We start from the raw sequence: 27319 nt of genomic DNA on the forward strand, positions 1-27319 counted from the left end.
GTGCGCGCGCACCCGACGGCTCCAGGACCCGGGGTTCCTGCGCGCGCGCTCCCCCCTCAATGCTGAGTGCCAGACTGCAAAAAACGCTGTTAAAAAAAAAAGTGCTGCTGTCATTTACAGTTGATTCACTTCAACTTAGTATGGCAAAGTTTCTTTTTTTTTTGCTACACATTCACCACCGTGGCTGCAGTGTGTACCATCTGCAAGATGCACTGCAGCAACTCGCCAAAGGCTTCTTCGGCAGCACCTCCCAAACCTGCGAACTCTTCCACCTAGAAGGACAAGGGCAGCAGGCGCATGGGTCCTTTTTATTGTGGTCAATGAATGTAATGGATTTACTATGTAATTGATGAGTTATATCAGTACTGTTGTACAGTACTTGAATGTTAAAAAAAAGGACAACAGGTAATACCAAGCAAAAACGAAGAGTTACTAGATTGCCAATTGGACTGGCGTAAAATTGTTTTTCACTATGGGTACCTGTACTGTTAATATTGTTGATTTGTCTGTAAAATTTACCACTGCATTTGTACTGTTAATCCTAAAGCTGTTTTTAAGGCTTTGTTCTATTGCGGCTAATGAATGTAATGGATTTATTATGTAATTGATGAGTTGTAACAAGGACTACCATATTTAAATAAATATGTTTGACTCAAAAAACAAAAGCAGGCGCATGGGAACACCACCACCTGCAATCGCACCTTGGCATGCCATCTTGCCATCCGGCGGAGGCAGAGGTCCTCAATGGGGGGCTCTCTACGTGGGAGTCCCCCCCTTTTCTATTGGGGACTTGGCCTGGAGGGTGTTGCACGGAGCAGTCCCGTGCAATAAAATGTTAAGTAGATTCACGGACTCCCAGGGCCCCTGTCTTTTTTGCAGCCTAGAAGAGTCCGTGTTCCACGTTTATATTCAGTGTGTGAGGTTGCAGCCCTTGTTCCATTACTTAAAGGGGCTACTCCTCGATTTTTGGTTGCACTTCAGTCCTATGCTCCTGATCTTCGGTCACCCGGTGTGGAGGGGAGCGGGCGGGTCGGAGGACCTCCTCGTGGGACTGCTCCTGGGCCTGGCCAAAGTGGCCATTAATAGGTCCAGGCAGCGGGCGGTCAAGGGGGTCGTCTGGCCCGATTGCCTGCCTCTCTTCCGCAGCTATGTTCACGCCCGGGTGGCCCTGGAGATGGAGCATGCGGTGTCCGCCGACACACTTGAGGCCTTCCGAGACCGGTGGGCACCGCGGGGACTGGAGTGCATTGTCACCCCGGGTAATGTAATTATAATTTAATTTGATAATTTTTATTTAAAGTTTTGTTAATTTTCAGTTAATTTGGTTCAATAAAAAGTTCCCCTCCAAGTCACAAACCATCCTGACTTGGAAATATAATCGCCGCTCCTTCATCGTCGCTGGGTCAAAATCCTGGAACTCCCTCCCCGACAGCACGGAGAGAGTACCTTCACCACATGGACTGCAGCGGTTCAACAAGGCAGCTCACCACCACCTTCTCAAGGGCAATTAGGGATGGGCAATAAATGCTGGCCTTGCAATCGATGCCCACATCCCATGAATGAATAAAAATGTTAAAAAGTGTGTAAATCTAGTTACAACAACTTGTATTTATATAGCGCCTTTATAAAATGTCTCAAGGTGCTTCACAGGAGTGTTATAAAATAAAACGTTTGACACCGAGCTACATAAGGAGAAATTAGGGCAGATGACCAAAAGCTTGGTCAGAGAGGTAGGTTTAAAGGAGCGTCTTAAAGGAGGAAAAGAGGTAGAGAGGCGGAGAGGTTTAGGGAGGGAATTCCAGAGCTTAGGGCCGAGGCAGATGAAGGCACAGCCACCAATGGTTGAGCGATTATAATCGGGGATGCTCAAGAGGGCGGAATTAGTGGAGCGCAGATATCCGGGGGGGCGGGGTTGTGGGGCTGGAGAAGATTAGAGATAGGGAACGGCGAGGGCATGGAGGGATTTGAAAACGAGGATGAGAATTTTGAAATCGAGGCGTTGCTTAATTGGGAGCCAATGTACACAGAAGTTTTCATTTTAATGACTAGTAAAATCTAAATGTCCTAATTCCATTCATTTTTTTAAAATTTGGTTCTGCACTTTATGTTGCTCACCTGTAGCTTTCCTTTGGTGCATTAGGTGACATAATGGCCCGGATTTTCCTAAATGACAACAGTGACTATGCTTCAAAAAGTACTTTGTTGGCTGTAAAGCGCTTTGGGGCGTCCGGTGGCCATGAAAGTCGCTAGATAAATGCAAGTTCTTTCTTTGTGGTCAGCGGCAAGCAAACGGCACTATGGGTTCATTACACTTGAGCTTGCCCACAGACTCTCGGTGGGCTTTTGCACTGGAAGTTGCAGTAATTAGAAATCCAAAACAGCGCGGCGCCCTCTACAGGGGATCTGGTACCTGTATGAACAAGACAAGCAACTGTGTGTCTCCTTAACCAACCAGATTGAAGAATCCTTACTGAGACACGCAGAGTCTAAAGCAGGAAGTGTAAGTTAGAATATTTAATTCAATGCCAAATCATGCACAGAAAGCGAAATAAAAAAATAGGATTAAGAGAGATTACAGACAGAAAGATAAAGTAAAAAAATTACATCTTTCATTTTTTTAAATCTCCAGCAATAATATCCAAAGGAATGAGACTCCACATTTGTAAAAGTTAATTTTCAGTGCCAGAAAGGTTGTTTAGCAGTAATTAAGACTTATCACGCCATTAAAAATTCACTTAGATCGGAATGGACAAGCCCTAACTTTTTCTGGCGTGTTAAGTGGGTATCTATCACGTAAGTACTTCAACATCACGCTGTTGCATTTATTTGAATGCCGAGTCACTCAGTGAGATACTGTATAGCACAGTTTCTGGAGGAGCAGGGCAACTCGGACAGCAACTTCCCGATTTCCTCGTTTAACTGCGCATGTGCAGTCACCAGAAGTTGCTGTCCGATTTACTCTTCAATAATGGTGAGCGCTGATAGCCTCACCGTTATTTCTACCACAAAATCCAGGCCAGTAATATGCACGCAAAAAAAACCAGCGGTGGTGAGGCTATGAAATTGACCTGGCTGAGAGCATGAAAAGACCCGAGTAAGTTGGAGTCAATGTTCCCTTTAAGCTACGCGGCCTCGCAACACTCTGCAGTTCCCTCGCAACCGGTTCACCAGCTTTTAAATAGGAAAGACGTGTGGTCTTTTGAATGGGACGCACAGCCCCTTAAAGGGGCCGTGCACCCAAAAAAAATTAAAGGGAACGTTGGTTGGAGTACTACCGGAAACTGGAAAGGCCAGATTCCCACAGGCCCAAGATCCCTGATTTACCAGGCCATGCAATTAAAACTATAATCACATTTCTCAGGCACACATGAATTAAATTAGTACGCAAATATAAATTTTCCATAAAAGCAGAAGTCTCTTTGTTAGCTCTCTTTGTTCTGTAAGAACCCATTACCTAGCAGACACAGAAAAGTGCCTTTATAGGTACAGTTTATTAAGGACAGAGAGTAAAATACCAAGTTAAGCTTGTGAGGTTGTATTAGCCAGTTACAAGCAGCAAAAATTGTCACTTAACTTTACAAGTGACCAAGTTCACAGAAAGATGAGAGTGAAGCCAGCTCAGATATCGTCGCTCGTGCGCGAGGTGGGTTCAGCCGGAACTGTAAATCCAAGTAAAACAGATAACCGCATTGCTGAAAGGGGCACAGTGACAAGTTCCAGTCACCAATGCCTGTATCCCAGGGAAGAAAGATTGACTCAACCACACAGTTCGTAAACACAAAGCCATGTTATCTTTGAAACATTGCTAACCACTAGTATCCAGATAATTGAAGCTTTGACCACGCTCAATCAGCTCCGATGGATGGGTCATATTGTCCGCATGCCCGATATGAGACTCCCAAAACAAGCGCTCTACTCGGAGCTCCGACGTGGCAAGAGAGCCCCAGGTGGGCAGAGGAAATGCTTCAAGGACACCCTCAAAGCCTCCTTGAAAAAGTGCAACATCCCCACTGACACCTGGGAATCCCTGGCCCAAGACCGCACAAAGTGGAGGAGAAGTATCCGGGAAGGCGCCGAACACCTCGAGTCTCTTCGCCGGGAGGAAGCGCAAGTTAACCCAAGCACCCCACCCACCCGCCCCTTCAACCACCATCTGTCCCACCTGTGACAGAGACTGTAGGTCCTGCATTGGACTCATCAGTCACCTGAGAACTCATTTTTAATATGGAAGCAAGTCATCCTCGTTTCCGAGGGACTGCCTAAAAGAATCATCTGTCCAATATAATGGCTACCAAAACCTATTCATTTGTCAGCTATCTAGGGGTTTAACCCCCAAATGAATTCACAAACTGCAATAATCTCAGACTCTGTTCACTGCTATAATTAATATGCAGTATCCATTAATGCTCATTATGGTGATACACTGAATTGCCTGTCTAACATTGGCTACTCATTTTGTCAAGTAACTCTGTCCGTTAATGATTTGCTATTCAGTCTGCTAGATAACTGACTACATCTATTCATATTTATTAAGTGTTCATGTACCCAACTTTAATCTCAAGTAAGTTGTGATTTTGTAATCAATAACAATTCTTAGTTATTTGACTGATGATTTGGCAAGAAAGAGTTAATTCACTCAGCAGTTAGTGGTTATCCCAATTGTGGATTGAACAAAAACTTAACTTTAATCAAAACTGGTTGACTTACCCCATTAAAACACTTTAATACATTTACCACTCATTCAAATGTTTTACACGAGCTCCCAGTGGTTACATATCCCAAGATGGAATCAATCTTTGCAAGACCCCAGCCATATGGCGTCATGTCATCCCAGCCAGGAAGAGGCAAAGTTTACCAGTGAGGTAATGAATTCTAATGTCACTGGTAAGTTCATGACCCTCTGTCTGAGAATTCAGACAACTATTTCGGAGGCTTGAAAATACAACACGCATGATGGACAAAAGGATCCATTCCGTTTCCAGTTATATAGTTTCCACCTCACGTTATTCATTCAAATGTAGCTAGGCCAAAATTTAAACTGTTTTTTGTTAACTGCTTTCCAGAAGGGGTTTATTTTGCCTGTGGGAGTTTGGTTTAAGTAACTGTACACAATTCTGTCTGGGGAGATAACATTACATTTTCTCCTGGCTGTGAAAAGGTTTGAATGACCCAATGGCCTTTTGACCATAGGTAACCATGGATCCTTTGAGGGTGACTGTTACTTTCTTTTGTAGGTTCCAGTCAAGGAGAATGAAAGCTTGCAAACACAATAGTCATCCTTAACGGCTGAGCTATCAAAAAAGCTCTGCATGATATAGGGCAGTGCTTTAATTTGCAAATCAGTCAAATGAAGACGGCTGATCTCAGAAGTAATCCGATTATGCCACTTCAAGATACTACTGGATATATAGGGTCTGGACAAGATGTAAAACATTATTAAATCAAGTGTTTCTATGTTCAAGATGCTCCATTATGTCTTTGAAACTGGCTTAATTAACAACTCTGCGCTCGGAGGCCTCTCTAAATTGTGATAAAGACAAGAAGCTACCTTTTGTGGTGAGCATAAGTAGAGCACATTAGGAGATGGCATAAACTGTAACAGGTTCAGTAAAACACTTACCACGCAGAGAAAAAAAAACAATCCAGGTTAAGTACAATACTTTACTTTGGACAAGATTTCAAAACTTGTATACACAACAAAGCAGCTTTTTCATGTTTACACTGCGACATCATTGCCAAACACAGATAGATAATGAACATCAACAAGAAGTATTTGCTGGCCTGCATGATGTTTTCTCAGTGGCAGCGAGATAAGGAAATTACTATTGTGTTCCTTTTGCGATATTTAAGTTATTATGAAGTCATTTGCATCAACATCTTCAGTTGCTTTTAGTGTTGGTTTACGATAAAATGACTAGCATTGAAAATGCACTTACAAAAAATACTTTTTGCAAGTTTGTCGTCAAGTCTCATTGGATACATTAACTGACAATTGCAGAAACATGCACATTGTTTATCAATTGAATTAGACAACACATGATAAATCATAAATACTGAATTCTATTGGTGAACATGTACAAATACTTCAATTTTTAAGCACATGTTCCCACACTATGGGATAAATGTAATAGGAACATTTTAGTGGTGGCAATATGCAGCCTTAATGATGCAGTATCATTTTGTCAAGTCTACAATAGTATTTCAAAGCTACAATGTTCTTTGGAAAATTAAAACAGAACATATTTTTAAACATTTCCAAATTTAGTATTTTTCCCAAAGTTCTATGTCATCATACACCAAAAACAAATCGATTGTTGGGCTGGTACAATAAATAATAAATTGCATTGATTCAGGATTGTATGACATGTGTGTGGAAGTCTTTAAAGAGAAAGTTTTATATAGCAATTTCTTTACACTGATTTAAAATAGTCTAGTTAGAACCAAAAGAAACTGCACCTTTAAGATTACATTTCCAAAACAAAAAAAGCACACTTAAGATTATCTAACAAATTATACATAATGCAGAATTAGCCAAATGCTGCCACCAAGCCTAAATGCTTCACAATGTCATCTTTAAATCAATCTGGTTCTCGTGCCATTCCTATGCAAACCAGAATCTCACAGGTTACAGGTTGGCAGCTAAACATATAGGGAGTTATGCAAGAGTCTGGATTCCTCTGAGCTTTGGCCTTCACTTCTAAGCAATTCCATTTGACCTGAAACATGTCAAACAAGAGATCTGTCCATAATTAGCACAATCCAGAGGAGTAGTCATCGTCCTCTTCATTAACAGTTCCAGCTGCCGTTTGTGCGGATTCTCCACCTTCCTGTTGCAATACAGGTGACTTCTTTTTTGTTCCTCCTCCTGGGACTCTCAAACTCAGAGACAGTTTGGCATACTAGGAAAGTACAGTAAATAATCTCAGGTACAGAAAATGTTCAAATGCCTAATACTGTACAGTGTCACAGTAATTTTTTTTCTAATACACACAGGCCTAGAAATTCGGTGGGCTGCGCCACCAGTTAGCGCCTAAAGAGGGCACTCAGTGGCTTTAGTGCCACTGGCCACGCCTCCCGCGATATTTAGCGGGGCGCTAATGGCGGCGTTAGCCTGTAGCGCTGCGCCGCCACCGATTATGTCATTGGTGTGCGCAGCGCCCCGCTACCACCCCGATCGCGATATTTGGTCGCGCCCGCCTCTAACGCCGGTTGTAAATTGCGCCCGGTTCACGGGGCCTACCTGTGGCGGTAGTGACGCAAATTAAGGTGGCGGTGCGGGGCGGCCATTTTTTCCGGTGGCCGCCTGCCAGCACCTCCGTTCCCGGCCTCCTGATCCCCCCCCCCCACAACCGGGCAGTGCCGGCTGTGTCCCGAGTGCCCGGCACTTCTCCTCGGTGCCGGGCTCTTTTGCCGGCACTCGCGATCGGTCATCGCGCTGGTGCAGGCCCCTCCCCCTTAAGGGGAGGAAAGCCTGCAGTATCGCAGCGCGCCGTGCCGCAGCGTGTGGCGCTGCGATATTCAGTTTCAGCGCCCCAAGAGGGACGCGGGGCGCCTCGAGCAGCACCCCGCGTCCCTCTTGGGGCGCTCGAACTGAATTTCCGGCGGGCACAACGACTCCGTTCGCAGCGGTAACGCCCTGTTTGGGGCTCCACCGAATTTCTAGGCCACACATTTTAAGTTTGGTTTTCAGCAGCTAATTATTAGTTCTCATTATGCAAGTTCATGAGGAGCCACGGTGGTGCAAACAATCCTGAGGCAGTTTGACCATACCCATTATTACCCAAGGACCTGTTCTTGTCAGAAGAGGCCCGTCTGTCGCCTCTGCTTCACAAGATACCGAGCTGTGCTATCTGCTGGACAATAATCTGCCCAAAGCATCCGGACCAGGGACAACATTTCCCATAACAGTGAAAGTTACCACAGCATGAAGTTTTCATGTTACTGGATCCTTCCAACTCACCCCAGAAGGTATTTGCCATACCAGGTAGTTGGTAGCACACACATTAATCATGGAAATGTTTGTAAAGAGAAACAGCTTCCTCACTTTTTGCTGTAGAAGGAGAGATTAGCTGGACAGGATGCACAACAGACAGGGTTCCTTGAGTCCAGTGTCTCATATGGTAGCCATGTGGCCGTCAGGGCTCTTCATATCACCCTCGTAGCATTCATAAAGTAATAAAGGTTTCCCTTCAATTAACTTTCAGGTGGTATCTGACCATAGAAATATCATCATGCACGTCAGTGGCTATTAGCTGGGAAGCAGCCATGAAGCCTTCATTCCCCAGCAGTTCACTGTAGCCACATTATTTAAAGAAACAACACTGGGTGCATGATTCTTAGTACAGGGCTATCTTTTGGATCTATAGCTTCTGGTGAATCTGCATTGTACCGCCTCAAAGGCCAATGTTTCTATCCTGAGTTTCAGTGCCCAGTTCTGCAGATGGGGTCTGACCAAGGCTCTGTGCAATTGAAGCATCACTTCCTCACTTTTGTATTCCAGCCCCCTTGAGGTAAAAGCCAACATTCCATGACTTTTTAATTACTTTTTGCACCTGTGCACTAGTTGTCAGTGATTGCGTACACGCACACCTAAATCCCATTGCTCCTCAGTGCTGAAAGGGCAACATATGGCTACAACGCATCCAGGCAAACACACTGTGCCAAGTGTAAAATTCCAGTTTCTATCTTTTTCCCTTGTACACCACTGTTCCTTCTGCTTTATTTGCTCTATATATGGTCACTTAGGGAGCATGACAAAGTGCACAGTTTTTTCCTTTGCACCCTTTTCCAGAAAAGGACACCATACTATAATATTTTGAGAGTTTCGCTGTCAGTACAAAAAGGTCTGAAATAAAACAACACAATACTCCTAACAGTTTGGCTAAATTAGCAAAATGTTTGACATTTTATATAATCTATCCCTACTTCTCTAGAAAGACTTTGTTCCAAATTTTGGTAGCGAGAAGTCTGATGTGAAAGCAAAGAACCTTTTACTTGGGGGATCCATTATGGTGCAGGTCATGGGGCTTTAGATGATGCAGGAGTGGGAGGCCATGTGTGACATCACCGATCTTGCCTGATGACCTTTTTATGTGCATGCTCAGCACCTGGTCATCAGGCGTTCCCTGAGCCTATTAAGCTAGTCTATGCTCCCACAGTGTGCAGAGAATACAGAATAAAAAAAGTTTAATTTTAGAACAGCTGCAAAGTTAGTTAAAAACCATATAAAAAGAGGCATCTGTTCATCAACTGCCAATGTAGATTCTCTATTTCTGATAATTCAGTCATTTTTGCACTAAAAAAATGGAATTAGCAAATAATTGAAATTAAGCAATGCTAGCAAGGTGGGAATTTAGTGCTAAAAAATTTGATTATCAGATAATTTGTATTAAGCAATGTTGAATTACGAGTAGACTGTAAAACAAAAGTAGAGCAATATATTTATATTAAAAAAACAATAACTTATCTGGGATAAGTGGTTTGAAGATTGCAAATCATCATTGATAATTGCTTAATGAAAAAAATTAGATTGTGGAAATTAAATATTACAGAATTTCCACACAAGTAAGCGACAGCATTTATCGCAACAATAAAACGTATAAAATTCTTAGCGGGCTTGACAGGGTAGCTGCTGAGAGGTTGTTTCCCCTGGCTGGAGAGCCTAGAACTAGGGGTCATAGTCTCAGGATAAGGGGTTGGCCATTTAAGACTGAGATGAGGAGAAATTTCTTCACTCAGAGGGTTGTGAATCTTTGGAATTCTCTACCCCAGAGGGCTGTGGATTCTCAGTCATTGAGTATATTCAATGTTCCTGGGACTAGGGACAGGGTCACTGGCAAGGCTTGGAAGCTAAGCAGAGCCAGGCCTGGTTAGTACCTGGAGGGGTGACCATCAGGGAAGACCAGGTGCAGAAGGTCACGGAAGGAGCCCCGAGGAGGGGCGGTTGGTGAGAAGGTCACGGAAGGAGCCCCGAGGAGGGGCGGTTGGTGAGAAGGTCACAGAAGGAGCCCCGGGAGGGGCGGCTGGTGAGCAGGCCCGGGCGTTGGGCTGAAGATTGTCGGACAGGAGGAATGGTGGAAATGGAATGGCGGCATGCACAGACGCAGCGGCTTTGCTTCTCCCAGGACGGTGCTATTTACGTTTAATGTTAATGTTATTTGTACTGGACTCATGGGAGCTTGCAAGATCACATTTCGTTGTACAATGACAATAAAGTTGAATTATTATTATTATATTCAAGACCGAGAGCAATAGATTCTTAAGCACTAAGGGAATCAAGGGATATGGGGATCAGGCGGGAAATTGGAGTTGATGTAGAAGTTCAGCCATGATCTTATTAAATGGCAGAGCAGGCTCAAGGGGCCGTATGGCCTATTCCTATTTCTTATAGTATGTTCTAATAGGAAAACATTGGCACTCAAGAACATCAGTGCTAACCAAACTTACATCATTATCCATGTATTTGAAGAGAGGTGAGTTACAGACAGCAGAAACCTGGTCCTGGTCTTGTTGATCAAATCCTTCCAGTAGCTGCTCCAAGGCAGAGCAGTCTTCACTGCCGTTAAATCCTGGGATACTGTGTACAAGGAGGATTCGGTCAGAAATCGCATCTGTAATTTATACCTGATGAGCCAAACTTTGGGGGGAAAAAGTTATAAAGCAAGTTTCATCAGCTTTTTGGCTAGTGTGCTGGGTTCAAACTTGGGATGAGGAAATAGGTTTGTCCATCTGGCCCACATTTCCCAGATGCCAAACACATTGTGTACTTTTGAGCTTGTACCATAATCTCCATTAGCTCTACCCTCGAGTCTTTAAAAAGATACGACAGCCCTCTATGCCAAAATTAAAGGGCATCTGTATTTAATAAAAAACTTTTCGAAGATTTAATTGCCACTCTGATTATTAATCTGCTTAAAAGATATTTTATGCAAATGCCACTACCCCAAATAATGCTAATGTGGTCACATTCTAAAGACTGAAAATACTGCCACACAATTGCTAGCAAGCACTACAAATTCTTATTACCACTTTAAGGTATAGTTCCCAACTAGAAATATAAAGGTATTGGCCCAGAAATTCCGTTTGCACGGCTGGAGGGCTGCGATTTGGAAAAATCTGCGCCCTGACCCGAGGGCTCCCAGGAGGCGCAGAATTCCGTTGCTGTGCCTCTCCAAACTGCCGGTGTGCAGGGCCCGCGTATCCCAGGGGCGCAGCTAGTTCGCAGCGTCCCTGGGATCACGTGGGCCATGGGGAGCCAATCAGAGCAGGGAATCTCCATTCATAGATTTGACAGGAAGATCTGTCAAATCAATGAATAGAGTTCAGCCCCAAAACATAAGTAAAACTTCAAATACATTTTTTAAAAAACATCACATTTTTAAAATGACTATAAATTACATAAATTAACTATTTTAAACAAAAATTTAAATTTTGAAAAAAATAATTAAAGTTTTTAACAGGGCTAAAAATAAACTTATCTTTCTTTAAATATTTTAAAATGATAAATCAATGGAAACATTTTTTTTTTTTTTACTTTCTTCAACTCTTAGCCTGGTAAAAGCAGGCCTTGCACCTAGGAGCTGCCGGCTGTACGCCTGCTTTTCCAGGCGCAGCTGTTTCCGACTTACCTGGACTGAAGCCACTGTGAATAAAACGGAAGTTCCAGCCGTACATGTTGCCTGTGACAAGCGTGTGACCTGTGAAGCCCTTTCTTCACAGAACGGAAGTTCCGGTTTCCAGCGCATGCGCAGTGCATGCCTAAAACCGGCACTGCCGTTGGCCGTATGGGTGCGTACACACCCGTAGGGAACGGAATTTCTGGGCCATTACGATTTTAATAGCAAGATAATGTTTTGAAAATATATAAAATATCAATAATTGTGCTTTTTACCTCATTTTACCTCTCACTCAAAGGATGGAAATAAAGGTGTTACAGGTAGACTATCCTTTATCCGAAAACCTCGGGACCAGCCGAGTTTCGGATAAAGGAGAATTTCGGATTTCGGAAGGTGGGTCGGCGGGGGGGGGGTCGGTGGTTGTCGGGGCTGGCGGTTGTCGGGGCCGGCGGGGGGGTCGGCGGGGGGTCGTGCGCACGACTTACCCTTTATCCGAACTTCCGAAACCGGAACCCTCTAAAAACCGAAGGTTTTTTCGTTCGTACGCACGACTTACGCTGAACGAAAAAACCTTCAGTTTTTAGAGGGTTTCGGTTTTCGGAAGTCCGGATAAAGGGTAGTCTACCTGTATTGGGTTTTTACTCTGTTGGTGCCGTAACTGGGAGGATTACAATTATAATTAGACAGTATTTTCATTGCATTAAAAGAATCACAATATTGTAATTGAACACAAACTTATGAGGGTAAAATGAATAATTGGATAAAACCAAAGTCTAACATGTAATATTTCACGTATAAATACATTTTACAAAGATTATTTTCTACGCGAGTGAATTTTATGAAGATTAATTTATAAACTTAGAGAACAAGTACTGTAGTTAGCTCTTTATAAAGAGCATGAGGGTTTGAAATGGTACTGTTATTGTTTGGGTTAACAACTATGTTCATGTCAACAGATTTCAGCAGCTGAAAACTGCTGATTATAAAAGAGTAAACATGTGTTTAAGTCTGCATAATATAATAGCACCTTTTCTTTTAATTTCTTTTGAATTTTTTGTGGGCATCAAAGTAAGGATTCTAAAAGGAATTTATAAATGCATTTATATGACGCCTTTCACGACCACCGGACGTCCCAAAGCGCTTCACAGCCATTGAAGTACTTTTGAAGTGTAGTCACTGTTGTAATGTAGGAAACACGGCAGCCAATTTGCGCACAGCAAGCTCCCACAAACAGCAATGCGATAATGACCAGATAATCTGTTTTTTAGTGGTGTTGATTGAGGGATAAATATTGGCCCAGGACACCAGGGATAACTGCCCTGCTCTTCTTTGACTAATGCCACGAGATCTTTTACGTCCACCTGAGAGAGCAGACAGGGCCTTGGTTTAACATCTCATCCGAAAGACGGCACCGCCAGCAGTGCAGCATTCCCTCAGCACTGCACTGGGAGTGTCAGCCTAGCTTTCTGTGCTCAAGTCTCTGGAGTGGGACTCGAACCCACAACCTTCTGACTCAGAGGCAAGGGTGCTGCCAACTGGGCCACAGCTGACACTCGACAAGTATTCTAGTACAGGAAACTCTTTGGTATCCGGCACCGACGGGACCGGCGTGTTGCTGGTTGATTAAAAATTCCGGATGACGGAGAGGGTTATCTACCGAGGCTATTTTTAACAAACAAAAATTTAAAAAATCAAGAAATGTGCAGTATACAGTAATTTGGTACTCCCGGCAGCGCGGGAGAGTCAGACTCCTGTTATTGAGGTGTTCGGACTTCCGGCAGCGCCAAGAAGCCGAGTAGTGGCAGTTTGGAGAACTACCCCCAATGACTAACTTGGCCATCGCGGGAGACTCGGACTCGGCAACATTTCCGGTTATTGAGGTGTTGTTTTCAGAGTATGCATTTTGCCGGTTAATAGAGAATTCTGGATATTTAGGTGCCGTTTAAACAAGAGTTTCCCGTACTTGGAAATGGGACATTTTCTTATTTCAGGCACAAAGTGTCAGCATCACGTACTCTTGGGTCAGGTACCATGCAGCCTGCTTTACCCAAGTTCTCTTAACTATAACCTGAACAATATTTCTTTGTCTCAATTTTAGAAAGCAATTCCCAATGAATCAGACTGACATATTAAATTGGCACACCTGCCACAGTTAAGAGAGAAAGAACTCGCATTTATATCAAATCTGATCACTTTACAAATAATAGATGACTTTTGAATTGCAGTCAGTAAATAAATGCACACAGAAAGAAGCCACTAAACAGAAAATAAATGACAGATGGTCTATGTTTGGGGACATTGGTTGAGAAGTAAATATTGGCCAAGCTCAAGAGAGCTCCCTGCTCTTCTTCAAATACTGCTACAGGATCCTTTACAACCACCCGAGCAGGCAGACAGGCCTTGAATTAATATTTTATTTAAAGGACAGCACTTTTGGCACCGCAGCACTCGCTCAGTACTGTGCTGAATTGTCAACCTGGATTATGTGCTTATATCCATGGCGGGGCCTGAACCCATATCTTTTGACGCAGTGTGCTACCAACCGACCCAGACTACCATTATGGGTTAAGGCCTCCCCAGTGACAATGGTAACAATGTGACACTTTATTGTTACACCCATTAGACTAGATTGAAACTGCCTACACTCATTTCAAGTGGGAGCCTTTCAGCCAGCAAACAAAGACTTTAAGCCATCAGTCTGGGTAGGATTTGATCAGAGGACACTGCGCTAATCAATGGGCCACCAAACTTGCACCCCAACTTTACCACTTTTATTCAGTTAGAAACAAAGGGGGAAAAATTCAGTTGTTTGCGCCTCCCGTTAGCGCCTTAAGAGGGCGCCAATTGGGGCGCAAAGCAACTAGAGGCCGGGCGTGGCGATGTTTGTGGTGCTCGTGAAATTAACTAGACATTTTACGGTGGCGCTAAACACTTCCGCCACGATCTCCTGCGCCGGCAGATTGTGACGTCATTCGAGTGCGCAACGCCCCGTACCGGATATTGAGTGGCGCCCCCTGCCTTACCGCCTGCCGCTAGCAACGACAGGTTGAGGGGAGCGTTATGCTGTCAGACAGGGACTAGGGGAGCGCTATTTAAAGGCGACCCTTTTTAGTCTGTGACATTTTTGCACCACGCACTCAGAAAGAGAGAGAGAGACTTCTGGAGAGATTCAACGCTGTGTGAAGGAGTTTTGAGTACTGAGCAGCACTTTGCAGGTTTATTTTGATTTGCCCTTCCTTGCTTCGCCAGCACTCTGAGGTAGCGCCTCACTCCTCGGCCTTTGCGCCTTAAGACAGGTGTGAAGCACCTGATTTAGCGCTCCAATCACCTCCAGGGGCGATAAAAGCCAAGTTTGCTGTCGGAGGCGATAATTAGTGCCAGGCACTGAACTTTGCGCACGGCCGATAACAGCGCCCCAAATGGGGCGATACTGAATTTTTCCCCCAAAGTATTTCCTCCCCTCACCAAAAAGAGAAAGAGACACAGAAACAATTTGTTAATGCTTACCTATAGCTTTCGCGAACACACTTGTCTGCAGCTACATAGTCATTCCTATGTAGATGAACCAACACTTGTGCAATTGTTTTCTAGAGCAAACAAACAGTAATACTGTTAAATACTTATTGATGCAATATATTCTTGAAGAAATAGAGGTTACAGCAGGTTTCCTTTCCTTAGATAAAACATTTCAAATGAGCCGTCTACAAGTGGCGAACAAAAAAAAACTTTACAGAAATTTCTGGCTCTTAAAAAGTTATGTTTTTTTCCCCCCCACGACGGTCACCGTCATGTACATTTTCACCACAAATGTGGCCTGTTGGTGTAACAGAGGATATTATGTTGATGCAGCAAAAGGTACCTTCTGAGGCCAAAGTTAAAACACATTGGTAGAGCACATTGTTACATTTAACCACTGCTATAACCATGAAACCTATCAAAGACCCTGGGGTTTAAAATCAACGTCGACAGGTCGTTAAATGGGTAGTAGCAGATTGGTCACCCGTTATACATCTTCAAGGGAAAGAAGGTATACAGGGTATATACTGGGCGGCTGATCCGCTAGCGCCCGTTTTACTCACCTGCCAAAGTTGAATTTTACCCCCATATTCAGTTGTTATATAACATTTAAGAAAGGTATAAATGACTTATTCCTATTTCATTCATTTGTACACTAACTTACGTTGACTGCTTAAGACCTATTACTGCGTAAAGAATTAGGAAGTCATTTGGCCCATTGTTGCTGTGCCAACTATCTCAAAGAGCTATCCATTTTGTTGCAATCTTCTGTTCTTTCCATGCTACTTTTTTCTTTTTCAAGTATTTATCCACTTTCCTTTCCAAAATTTACTATAGATTCTGCTTCCACCACTGTTTCTGATACGGCATTCTATGCCCCTACCCTCTGTAAAGCAATTTCCCCAACCCCCATTTGTTCTTTGGAGGTGATCTTAAATTTATGCCTTCCAGTTACTGACCCAATGAACATTACAAATTATTTTTACTATTTACCTTATTTGTCTGCATATATGCAGAGTTAGAAATACACCCAAAAATAAAAGGAGCATTACCGGAATACCAAATGTATCGAAGAATTTTTCTAGAATGATAGTATACAAATTGTAACAACTTCATTTTAATGAGAGACATATTTAGCCACATTACAATTATGTTTTTAATATTTAAATTTTTGTGCTCAGTCCTGGGGAATGAAACAATATTTCAGTGGGAGTACTGGATACTCACAGGTAGGGTACAGCAATCCAGATGCAAAGTCAAACTCCTTCCTATTGCGTCCCAACCATAATCTCAGAAGTTTACCCTTTACCGCATTGATATGAACATTCTCATTTCTCACAGAAAATATTCTTAAGGCGCCCGAGCAAGATTGTTAATTTAATACTAATTCATGTTGATTTGTGAGCAATTTTGCTCTGTGGCTCTTTACTCAACTTAGTAGGTATTGGGTTTAGACTCCCTAAATTAATCACACATTGAACAAAATATGTTATCCCATCAGTGTATTTTGAATGCAAAACCAGTACTGGTGTTTAAAAGGATTGTGTTCTAAATGCTAACCCACTAGCTAACCAATTGATTTTAATTGGATTTTGAGTAGGCAATGCAATGGACGTAACAGACTTTTCTTTCAATTTATTGTATAATAGATCGAGTGCTTTCAATTTACTGTGTCCAAATCAGGATCAAGTTAAAACTTAATAGAGGACTTACTTTAGAATTTTATATGAATTCCTGATTACACTGTTCATTAGAAAGGAGAAGTGCCAACAGTCAGAGAGAGATTTAAAGGGAAAAAAACTCCAAATCTCTATGTAAGAAAATCTCCTTTGCTTACCTTAAAACATGTTGGGTAATTCTCAACCTCCTTATACATGTTCTTTTCCTTCAGAAGAGATACTGCAGCTTCATCAAGTCTTAAAAGCAGAAATAAATGATTTAGTAACAGCTTCAAAACATTTACAAAGCTTGACTTTAAGGATACAACTACATTATGACAACAATTATTAAAAAATACTCACAAACAACAAATATTTATTTCATGCATAAACAGAACCCTAGACATGTCTACTACCATCAATCACTTGTGCATTTGCAAAGACAATATTGGTCGAGCAGAAATGCATGATTCCATTTTCCACCGAAACATTTCCATTAAAAAAAAAGTAACATGTATCACTAAACATTACTACTGTTCTCAACACGAGTATTAAAGTTTCATATCTGCTCACTCAGAGGAGTGACACGGACAACAGACACCATACTCCGGTAAAGGAGTCAGAAAAACGAAAGTTTCATACTAAGTTACACCAGCCGTGAACTAGAGCTCATCAGTCAATGTTTTTCAAAAGCTATGGCAGCATTACTCTGCCAAACAACTGAAAAGTTTATCAGTTTTCAGACAACAGCCTGATATAGTCATACTCACAGAATCATACCTTTCAGCCAATGTCCCAAACTCCTCTTCCACCATCCCTGGGTATGTCCTGTCCCACCGGCAGGACAGACCCACCAGGGGTGGCGGCCCAGTGGTATACAGTTGGGAAAGAGTGGCCCTGGGAGTCCTCAACATTGACTCCGGACCCCATGAAGTCTCATGGCTTCAGGTCAAGCATGGGCAAGGAAACCTCCTGCCGATTACCACCAACTGCCCTCCCTCAGCTGATGAATCAGTACTCCTCCATGTTGAACACCACTTGGAAGAAGCACTGAGGGTAGCAAGGGCACAGAATGTACTCTGGGCGGGGGACTTCAATGTCCATCACCAGGAGTAACTCAGTAGCACCACTACTGACCGAGCTGGCTGAGTCCTGAAGGACATAACTGCCAGTCTGGGCCTGCGACAGGTGGTGAGAGAACCAACACGAGGGAAAAACCTACTTGACCTCGTCCTCACCAATCTACCTGTCGCAGATGCATCTGTCCATGACAGTATTGGTAGCAGTGGCCACCGCACAGTCACTGTAGAGACGAAGTCCCGTCTTCACACTGAGGACACCCTCCATTGTGTTGTGTGGCACTACCACTGTGCTAAATGGGATAGATTCAGAACAGATTTAGCAGCTCAAAACTGGGCATCCATGAGATACTGTGGGCCATCAGCAGCAGCAGAATTGTATTCCACCACAATCTGTAACCACATGGCCTGGCAAATCCCTTACTCTACCATTACCATCAAGCCAGGGGACCAACCCTGGTTCAATAAGGAGTGTAGAAGAGCATGCCAGGAGCAGCACCAGGCGTACCTAAAAATGAGGTGCCAACCTGGGGAAGCTGCAACACAGCTACATGCATGCTAAAAAGCGAAAGCAGCATACTATAGACAGGGCTAAGGGATCCCACAATCAACGGATCAGATCAAAGCTCTGCAGTCCTGCCACATCCAGTCATGAATGGTGGTGGACCATTAAACAACTAATGGGAGGAGGAGGCTCCATGAATATCCCCATCCTCAATAATGGTGAATGGTGGAGCCCAGCACGTGAGTGCAAAAGACAAGGCTGAAGCGTTTGCAACCATTTTCAGCCAGAAGTGCCAAGTGGATAATCCTTATCAGCCTACTCCCAAGGTCTCCACCATCACAGAAGCCAGTCTTCGGCCAATTCGATTCACTCCAGGTGATATCAAGAAACGGCTGAGCATACTGGATACAGCAAAGGCTATGGGCCCTGACAACATCCGGCTATTGTGCTGAAGACTTATGCTCCAGAACTAGCCACGCCTCTAGCCAAGCTGTTCCAGTACAGCTACAACACTGGCATCTATCCGACAATGTGGAAAACTGCCCAGCTATGTCCTGTCCACAAAAAGCAGGACAAATCCAACCCGGCCAATTACCGCCCCATCAGTCTACTCTCAATCATCAGCAAAGTGAAGGAAGGTGTCATCGACAGTGCTATCAAGCGGCACTTTCTCACCAATAACCTGCTCACAGATGCTCAGTTTGGGTTCCGCCAAGACCACTCGGCTCCCGACCTCATTACAGCTTTGGTCCAAACATGGACAAAGGAGCTGAATTCCAGAGGTGAGGTGAGAGTGACTGCCCTTGATATTAAGGCAGCATTTGACAGAGTGTGGCATCAAGGAGCCCTATTAAACTGAAGTCAATGGGAATCGGGGGGAAAATGCTCCACTGGCTGGAGTCATACCTAACGCAAAGGAAGATGGTTGTGGTGGTTGAAGGTCAATCATCGCAGCCCCAGGACATCGCTGCAGGAGTTCCTCGGGGCAGTGTCCTAGGCCCAACCATCTTCAGCTGCTTCATCAATGACCTTCCCTCCAACATAACAACAGACCGCAAGGCTCTACAGATGGTAGTGAAAGCTGCACAACACGCTATAGGAATTAAACTACCTGCTGTGCAGGATATCTACCCCGAGAGGTGCCGGGGGAAGGCCCTGAGAATCATTAAAGATGCAAGTCACCCCAGCCACAACCTCTTCGCCCTGCTCCCGTCCGGTAAGAGATACCGAAGCATACGGTCTCGTACCAACAGGTTTCGAAACAGCTTCTACCCCCAGGCCATAAGACTCATGAACGATTAATTTATTATTATTTATTACTGTTGTTTTATTTATTATTACTGTCTTTCTATTCGTATTTCTATTAGTATTTTTATCATTGTTATGCCATATTTATTCCAATGTTGGGAGGACTCGTAAAAATCAACATTTCATTGTGCAGTACACACGTCTGCTGCATATATGACAAATAAAATTGAATTGAATTGAATTAAATTGAATTGAATTGAATTGAATTGGGGATGTTCGCTGATGACTGCAGTGTTCAGTGCCATTCGCAGATAATGAAGCAGTCCATACCCGCATGCAACAAGTTCTGGACGACGTTCAGGCAGGTAACATTCGTACTACAGAAGTGCCAGGCAATGACTATCTCCAACAAGCGAGAGTCTAACCACCTCCCCTTGACATTCAACGGTATTACCATCACCGAATCCCCCACCATCAACATCCTGGGGGTCACCATTGACCAGAAACTTAACTGGACCAGCCACATAAATATTGTGGCAACATGGGCAGGTCAGAGGCTAGGTATTCTGCGGCGAGTGTCTCACCTCCCGACTCCTCAAAGCCTTTCCACCATCTACAAGCCACAAGTCAGGAGTGTGATGGAATACTCTCCACTTGCCTGGATGAGTGCAGCTCCAACAACACTCAAGAAGCTCGACACCAGGCAGCAGGCGCATGGAAACACCACCACCTCCAAGTCACACACCATTCTGACTTAGAAGTATATCGCCGATCCTTCTTCGTCGCTGGGTCAAAATCCTGGAACTCCCTCCCTAACAGCACTGTGGGAGTACCTTCACCACACTGACTGCAGCAGTTCAAGAAGGCGGTCACCACCACCTTCTCAAGGGCAGTTAGGGATGGGCAATAAATGCTGGTCTTGCCAGCCACGCCCACATCCCAAATACAAATTTAAAAAAAGTTAATCAGTGTTCAAAGCTATTTTGTAACATATCAATGGGTGGCTATTTTTGAAATAGTAAATGCAAACAATTTAATACTGAAAACGGCAACAGCAGTGAAGAAACAAATACAATTATGAATGGCGCACCACAGAATGGCTGTACCCAAGAATACGTTTCCATTACAATAACTTCAAGATCACAGCTGGGATGCTGCAGTCAGGACCCCAGAAAAACACACTACTGGCACAGCCAGAGGTGGAGGCCATCATTTTCCAGACAACCTGGTGTGCCAAGCCTTTGTTAAAAAAGTGAACTTCATTGCTCTGGGACACATGTGGTCGGTCCTTCACTGTAACAGATGTCACCAGAGTCACTAGGGTAAAGACTGCCCAAATTAAAGTGCTGCATTATTAGATAATTAAGAATTATGTAAGATAAACAGGCCCAACCAGTCCATGCCGGCATTTATGCTCCACTCGAGCCTCCTCAAATCCTTCCTCATCTAACTCCATCAGCATAACCCTCTATTCCTTTCTCCCTCATATGCTTAGAAGCAATGGCCCAGAATTTGCGGTCAGCAGCAAAGCAAAGGCATTCACCGTTGACCCCGAAGTAAGCTTCGCGCAAAGATCTCGCGATCTCTGTGTCGAGAAGATCGGATTTTCTGACGTGTAAATCAAATCACCGTAGTACAGGAAACTTTGTGTTATCCGGAGGCTAAATGTCCGGCAAGCTCGAGTCACTGGCAAAAATCAGGAGACGTTTTTTTTCTTTTCGTTTCTTTTTTCTCAACAGTCAAGCTCTGCAAGGTCTGTAGCTAAGCAACAGCTTCTGCTAGAGATGCTACAGAGACGCTTGCCGACTGTTTAGAAGCTGTTGCTAAGCAACAGGGTTTGTTGATTCACACGGAGCTGAAAATCTCCGTATGTTTCAACATTAGCGCTGGAGTGTCCGGCAGTTTTGAGGGAACGGCAACAGCTCGGTCCCGTCGGTGCCGGACAGCACAAAGTTTCCTGTATAGTGGGAATCCCATACTGTGAGCTGCTGTGACGTCAGCAAGCTGTCTAAGCAGCCAATCAAGACGCAGAATTCTCACAGACAGCGAACAAGGAAGTGAGTAAGCTCTTAAAATTATAACTTTTTTACAAATGTTAGAGGGACCAAAACAAAAATTGGGGCTCTCACATGGGGAAAAGGCAAACCTGAAATAAAGATGAACAAACTTAAAAAAAAAATGTTTTTTTTGTTAAAATGGATAAATTTGACATTGCACAAAATTAAAATTAGTTTTTCAGGGCCATAGCCTTTGTTTAGCAGTCAATATACTGTTAAAACCTGAGTTACACCGAGTCCCTTTGGGTCTAACGTTTAGTGGGGAATTTAACAGTGTAGTTACTGCGGAAGAGCCGAAGTTTTCGTCGGTTTCCATTATTTGAGAGGTTTCACGGATTGCTGGCTCGGGAGTGGGAAGGGCACAGCGCAGTCTATGGAGGAATAGTGACTGATAAACCACAACTTCATGATTAGATGCGCATGCGCTAAATCCTGAAGTTGCCGTCAGTTTCAAAGGTGAAATGATGGCGAACACTGCCAGTTTGCCCTCATCAGGACTGCAAATTCTGAACCATGATGTATATTTACAACGACATCTTTTTTCAAAAACAGATGGGAGGGGAGAAATGCTTATGAATAGAAAGCGCTCTTCCCTATACTTCTCTTCATTTGAAGTCTTTAGGCAGCCAAATGTAGTATGTGGAAAGGCTCTTACCTGCGAGCCCTGACTAGCAGCCGCGAAACTTTTCCAAGCAATTCAGCAGACTGACGTAAACGCTCTTCATTCTATCAAATGAAAAATCCATTATGTTACAAAGTAAAATCAACATTTTATAATCATCTACACAGCATAATTAATCACAACACGCAGTGCACATTCTTAATGAGTTATCTGTAGACTTTGAAAATCTTTTTTAAAAACAATTTCCACTGATAAATTTCCAGATTTTTCCACGTTATTGGCAACCTCCCTTTTCTCTCCAACGTCCTTGTATGTGCTGTTGCCTCCCAAATCTATGTCCATCTCTCTTGCTTACCCTTATTTGAATCTATTCAATCTGCTTTCTGCCCCGCTAGGCACCGAAACAGACCTGAGTAAAGTCATGAATGGCTTTCTGTGACTGTGACCTTGGTTCATTATCCTTCAACTGCTCTGCAGCCTTTGACACAGTCGACCACACCACCTTCCTCCATGCCTCTTCTCTGTTGTCCAGCTCAATGTTGCTTAAGCTGGACAACCTTGTTTGGTTCCACTCTCACCTATTCGATCACAGCAAGAACATCTCCAGCAATGGCTTCTCTGCTCAGTCCACACTACTGCTTTTGGAGTCTACCGAAGATAGACCTCATCTGCAGACATTGGGTCAGCTTTTTTAAAAATTCGTTCACGGGATGTGGGGGTCGCTGGCAAGGCCAGCATTTATTGCCCATCCCTAGTTGCCCTTGAGAAGGTGGTGGTGAGCTGCCTTTTTGAACCGCTGCAGTCCTTGTGGTGAAGGTACTCCCACAGTGCTGACTTTGTCATAGTGGTTTGGTACAACTTAGTGGCTTGCTATGCCATTTCAGAGGGCAGTTAAGAGTTAAATATAGGCCAGACCGGGTAAGGACAGCAGATTTCCTTCCCTAAAGGACAATTTGAATTCTCCAGCTGCCGTGGTGGGATTTGAACTCACGTCTCTGGATCATTAGTCCAGGCCTTTGGATTACTAGTCCAGTAACATTAAATCTGGAATAAAAAGCTAGTATCAGTAATGGTGACCATGAAACTACTGGATTGTCATAAAAACCCATCTGGTTCACTAATATCCTTTAGGGAAGGAAATCTGCCATCCTTACCTGGTCTGGCCTATATGTGACTCCAGACCCACAGCAATGTGGTTGACTCTTAACTGCCCTCTGAAAAGGCCTAGCAAGCCACTCAGTTGTACACAACCGCTACCTTCACCACAAGGACTGCAGCGTTTCACCACGTTCTCAAGGGCAATTAGGGATGGGCAATAAATGCTGGCCTTGCCAGCAACGCCCACATCCCAGGAATGAATAAAAAGAGTCTACAACAGACCCAGACACGAGGAAAACTCCAGTTGTGGAGAGCTTTGGGAACCAAAGGGCCAAAGTCACCTGTTTCTCTCAAGCATGCTACACTATTCACACATTATGTCTCAAGTTACTCATGTACTGTATCCCAAAATGAAATCTTCTGAAAGAAATCGATCTAATTTGCATTTGAATGAATCAATACTAACTGCTTCCTCGGGAGCCTATTCCATAGATTGACCATACGCTCACTGAAATATTGGCCTCGATTTTAACCTTCCCACCCCCCGACTGGCAGGAGGGAGTTTAAAGTATCAGGCATCCTACCTCTACTCTCGACCCTCATTCTCGTAAAGTGCAGAAATCAAGCAATGGATGAAACTCAAAACTCCCACAAAAGGCAGGCGGGGCCTAATTAACACATCAAAGTCTCCATATAAATGCCATTTGTTGTTGATTTCTGCCCAATTCTGGTTGCAAACAGGAAGTCTCCTGATCCTAGGGGATCCCCGAGATGTGCGCGCGCCTTGCTAGTCACGTTATGTGATGACGTATGCACGCAATGAGGATAATAACATCACTAGCATGATATTTGCACATATTCCGGACCCAACTTTCAGCATCAATCATGAAGGGAAGCAATTCGAGGTAAGTTCACTTGGTCATATTGCTTATAGGCTGTTTAAAACCAACAAAAATTACTGGCTTCAAGAAATCACATTTCTCACATGCTCAGTATCCCATCTGGCTCAGCTTATGCCGAGAGAATGTTTTCCAGATTTGACTACATGGAAGATTCCAGAAAAACCAACCTTGGCAAACATATTTTGACACCACTGTTGCGAGCATGCACTTACCGGGACTTTTGGCACTGCCATAGAGTCCCATAAAAGTGGTCTCTGTGAACTGTGTAGATAATCTGGAGTTATTATTTAGCTTAACTGTGCCTGGTCAGTCTTATTTTTTGAGGTTTACTGACGTTCAAAATAAAAACCGAGTCGTTATTGATTTTCCCTGAACTTATCCTTTTATTATGGCTGATTTCTACCCCTGATTTTCTCCTGGTTTTTGATGCTAAAAATACAAACTGAAAAAACCCCATGGTTTTTAAAAATCAGCAATTTAAAAAATGATTTTAAAAGGTCTTTATAGTTATCTGCAACTTACCTCAAACACGGAAGCAGCCTGTTGGTAAAGGTTCACAGCTTTTTCCAAGTTTACATTTTCTATCAGCCTGAAACAGAACAAAAACGTTTCAATAGAAACATAGAAGATAGGAGCAGAAGTAGGCCATTCGGCCCCTCGAGCCTGCTCCGCCATTCAATGAGATCATGACTGATCATCCAAATTCAGTACCCTGTCCCTGCTTTCTCCCCATATCCCTTGATCCCTTTAGCCTCAAGAAATATATCCAACTCCTTCTTGAATATATTTAATGAATTGGCCTCCACTGCCTTCTGTGGTAGAGAATTCCACAGGTTCACCACTCTCTGGGTGAAGAAATTCCTCCTCATCTCTGTCCTAAATGGCTTACTCCTTATCCTTAGACTGTGACCCCTGGTTCTGGACTCCCCAGCCATCGGGAACATCCTTCCTGCATCCAGTCTGTCCAGTCCTGTTAGAATTTTATAAGTTTCAATGAGATCCCCTCTCATTCTTCTAAACTCCAGCGAGTATAAGCCCAATCGACCCAATCTCTCCTCATACGTCATTCCTGCCATCCCAGGTATCAGTCTGGTGAATCTTCGCTGCACTCCCTCCATGGCAAGAACATCCTTCCTCAGATAAGGCGACCAAAACGGCACACAATACTCAAGGCGTGGTCTCACCAAGGCCCTGTACAACTGCAGCAAGACATCCTTGTTCCTGTACTCGAACCCTCTCGCTATGAAGGCCAACATACCATTTGCCTTCATAACCGCCTGCTGCACCTGCATGCTTACCTTCAGTGACTGGTGCACAAGGACACCCAGGTCTCGTTACACTTCCCCTTCTCCCAATCTATTGCCGTTTAGATAATAATCTGCCTTCCTGTTTTTGCCACCAAAGTGGATAACCTCGCATTTATCCACATTATACTGCATCTGCCATGCTTCTGCCCAATCACCCAAGCTGTCCAAATCATACTGGAGTTTCTCGGCATCCTCCTCACAGCACACATGCCCACCCAGCTTTGTGTCGTCTGCAAACTTGGAGATATTACATCTAGTTCCCTCGTCTAGATCATTTATATATATTGTGAATATATGTGTCCTAAGACCGATCCTTGTGGTACCCCACTAGTCACTGCCTGCCACTCGGAAAAAGACCCGTTTATTCCAACTCATTGCTTCCTGTCTGCCAACCAGTTCTTTATCCAAGTCAGTACCTTACCCCCAATCCCATGTGCCTTAACTTTACACGCTAATCTCTTATGCGGGACCTTATCGAAAGCCTTCTGAAAGTCCAAATACACCACATCCACTGGTTCTATTCTACCAGTTACATCCTCAAAAAATTCCAGTAGATTAGTCAAGCACGATTTAACTTTTGTAAATCCATGTTGCCTTTGTCCGATCCTGTCACTGTTTTCCAAGTGCTCTGCTATTACATCTTTTATAATGGACTCTAGCATTTTCCCCGCTACCGGTCTGGTCAGGCTTACCGGTCTATAATTCCCCGTTTTCTCTCTACCACCTTTTTTGAATAGTGGGGTAACATTAGCTACCCTCCAATCCATGGGAACTGTTCCAGAGTCTATCGAATTTTGGAAGATGACCAGCAATGCATCTACTATTTCTAGGGTCACTTTCTTAAGTACCCTAGGATGTAGATTATCAGGCCCTGGGGATTTATTGGCTTTGAATCCCGTCAATTTCCCTAACACCATTTCCCTACAAATACTGATTTCTTTCAGTTCCTCCCTCTCATTAGAGCCTATGTTCCCCGACATCTCTGGGAGGTTATTTGTGTCCTCCTTTGTGAAGACAGAACCAAAGTATGTATTTAATTGGTCTAAAATTATCCCCCCTTTCATAACCTGACATTGCCTTTTAATCTGTTATTACTATAAAACGTACCAATACAGGTACTGGGTAGTTCTGTGGTTTAGAACATTGTTCTTTTACCATTGGGAGCATAATTTAATCCAGCCCAGAGGGAGGGAATGAAAGTCACATGGGAAGGGTCTTAAGTAATCAATTAATATTCCATTCCCTTAATGCTGCTCTCAAGGAATATTATCTGGGGTGATGAAGTATCTTTTCATTGTACATTACTATCAGGAAACACAAACAGGCTGGGTTTCTTTTCTTCTAAAGAGAAGGCTGAGGGGTGACCTAATAGAGGTCTTTACGCTATCAAAACCATTCAGAATTTTAGACACAGTGAGTGTTTCCACTTGTGGGGAAGAGCAAAACTGGAGACCGTCAATACAAGATAGTCACAATTAAATTGAGAATTCAGAAGAAACTTTTTTACCCAGAGAGTGGTGAGAATGTGGAACTCACTGCCACAGGGAGTGGTTGAGGCGAATAGTACAGATGCATTTAAGGGGAGGCTAGATAAGCACGTGAGGTAGAAGGGAATAGAGGGTTACGCTGATAGAGTTAGATGAGGAAAGATGGGAGGAGGCTCGAGTGGAGCATAAACACCAGCATGGACTGGTTGGCCTGTTTCTGTGCTG

At 43.6% G+C, this 27319-nt stretch overlaps 1 protein-coding gene across 1 annotated transcript in view; it reads right to left on the reverse strand.

The window, feature by feature from the left end:
- Positions 1-5647: 5647 nt before the first annotated feature.
- The window catches only part of napgb (N-ethylmaleimide-sensitive factor attachment protein, gamma b), a 52784-nt gene continuing 31112 nt past the window's right edge, over positions 5648-27319 (reverse strand). The window contains exons 7-12 of the mRNA XM_085992355.1: positions 24823-24889; positions 22334-22404; positions 16969-17047; positions 15123-15202; positions 10447-10576; positions 5648-6899 (exon numbers count right to left, since the gene is read on the reverse strand). Of these exons, the coding sequence (XP_085848481.1) occupies positions 6750-6899; positions 10447-10576; positions 15123-15202; positions 16969-17047; positions 22334-22404; positions 24823-24889 (577 nt within the window). The 3' untranslated portion in view covers positions 5648-6749. The remainder of the gene's footprint in view (positions 6900-10446; positions 10577-15122; positions 15203-16968; positions 17048-22333; positions 22405-24822; positions 24890-27319) is intronic.

Source organism: Somniosus microcephalus, chromosome 7 (assembly GCF_052327205.1).
Source record: "Somniosus microcephalus isolate GS21.2 chromosome 7, FLI_Smic_1.0, whole genome shotgun sequence".
NCBI lineage: Eukaryota > Metazoa > Chordata > Chondrichthyes > Squaliformes > Somniosidae > Somniosus > Somniosus microcephalus.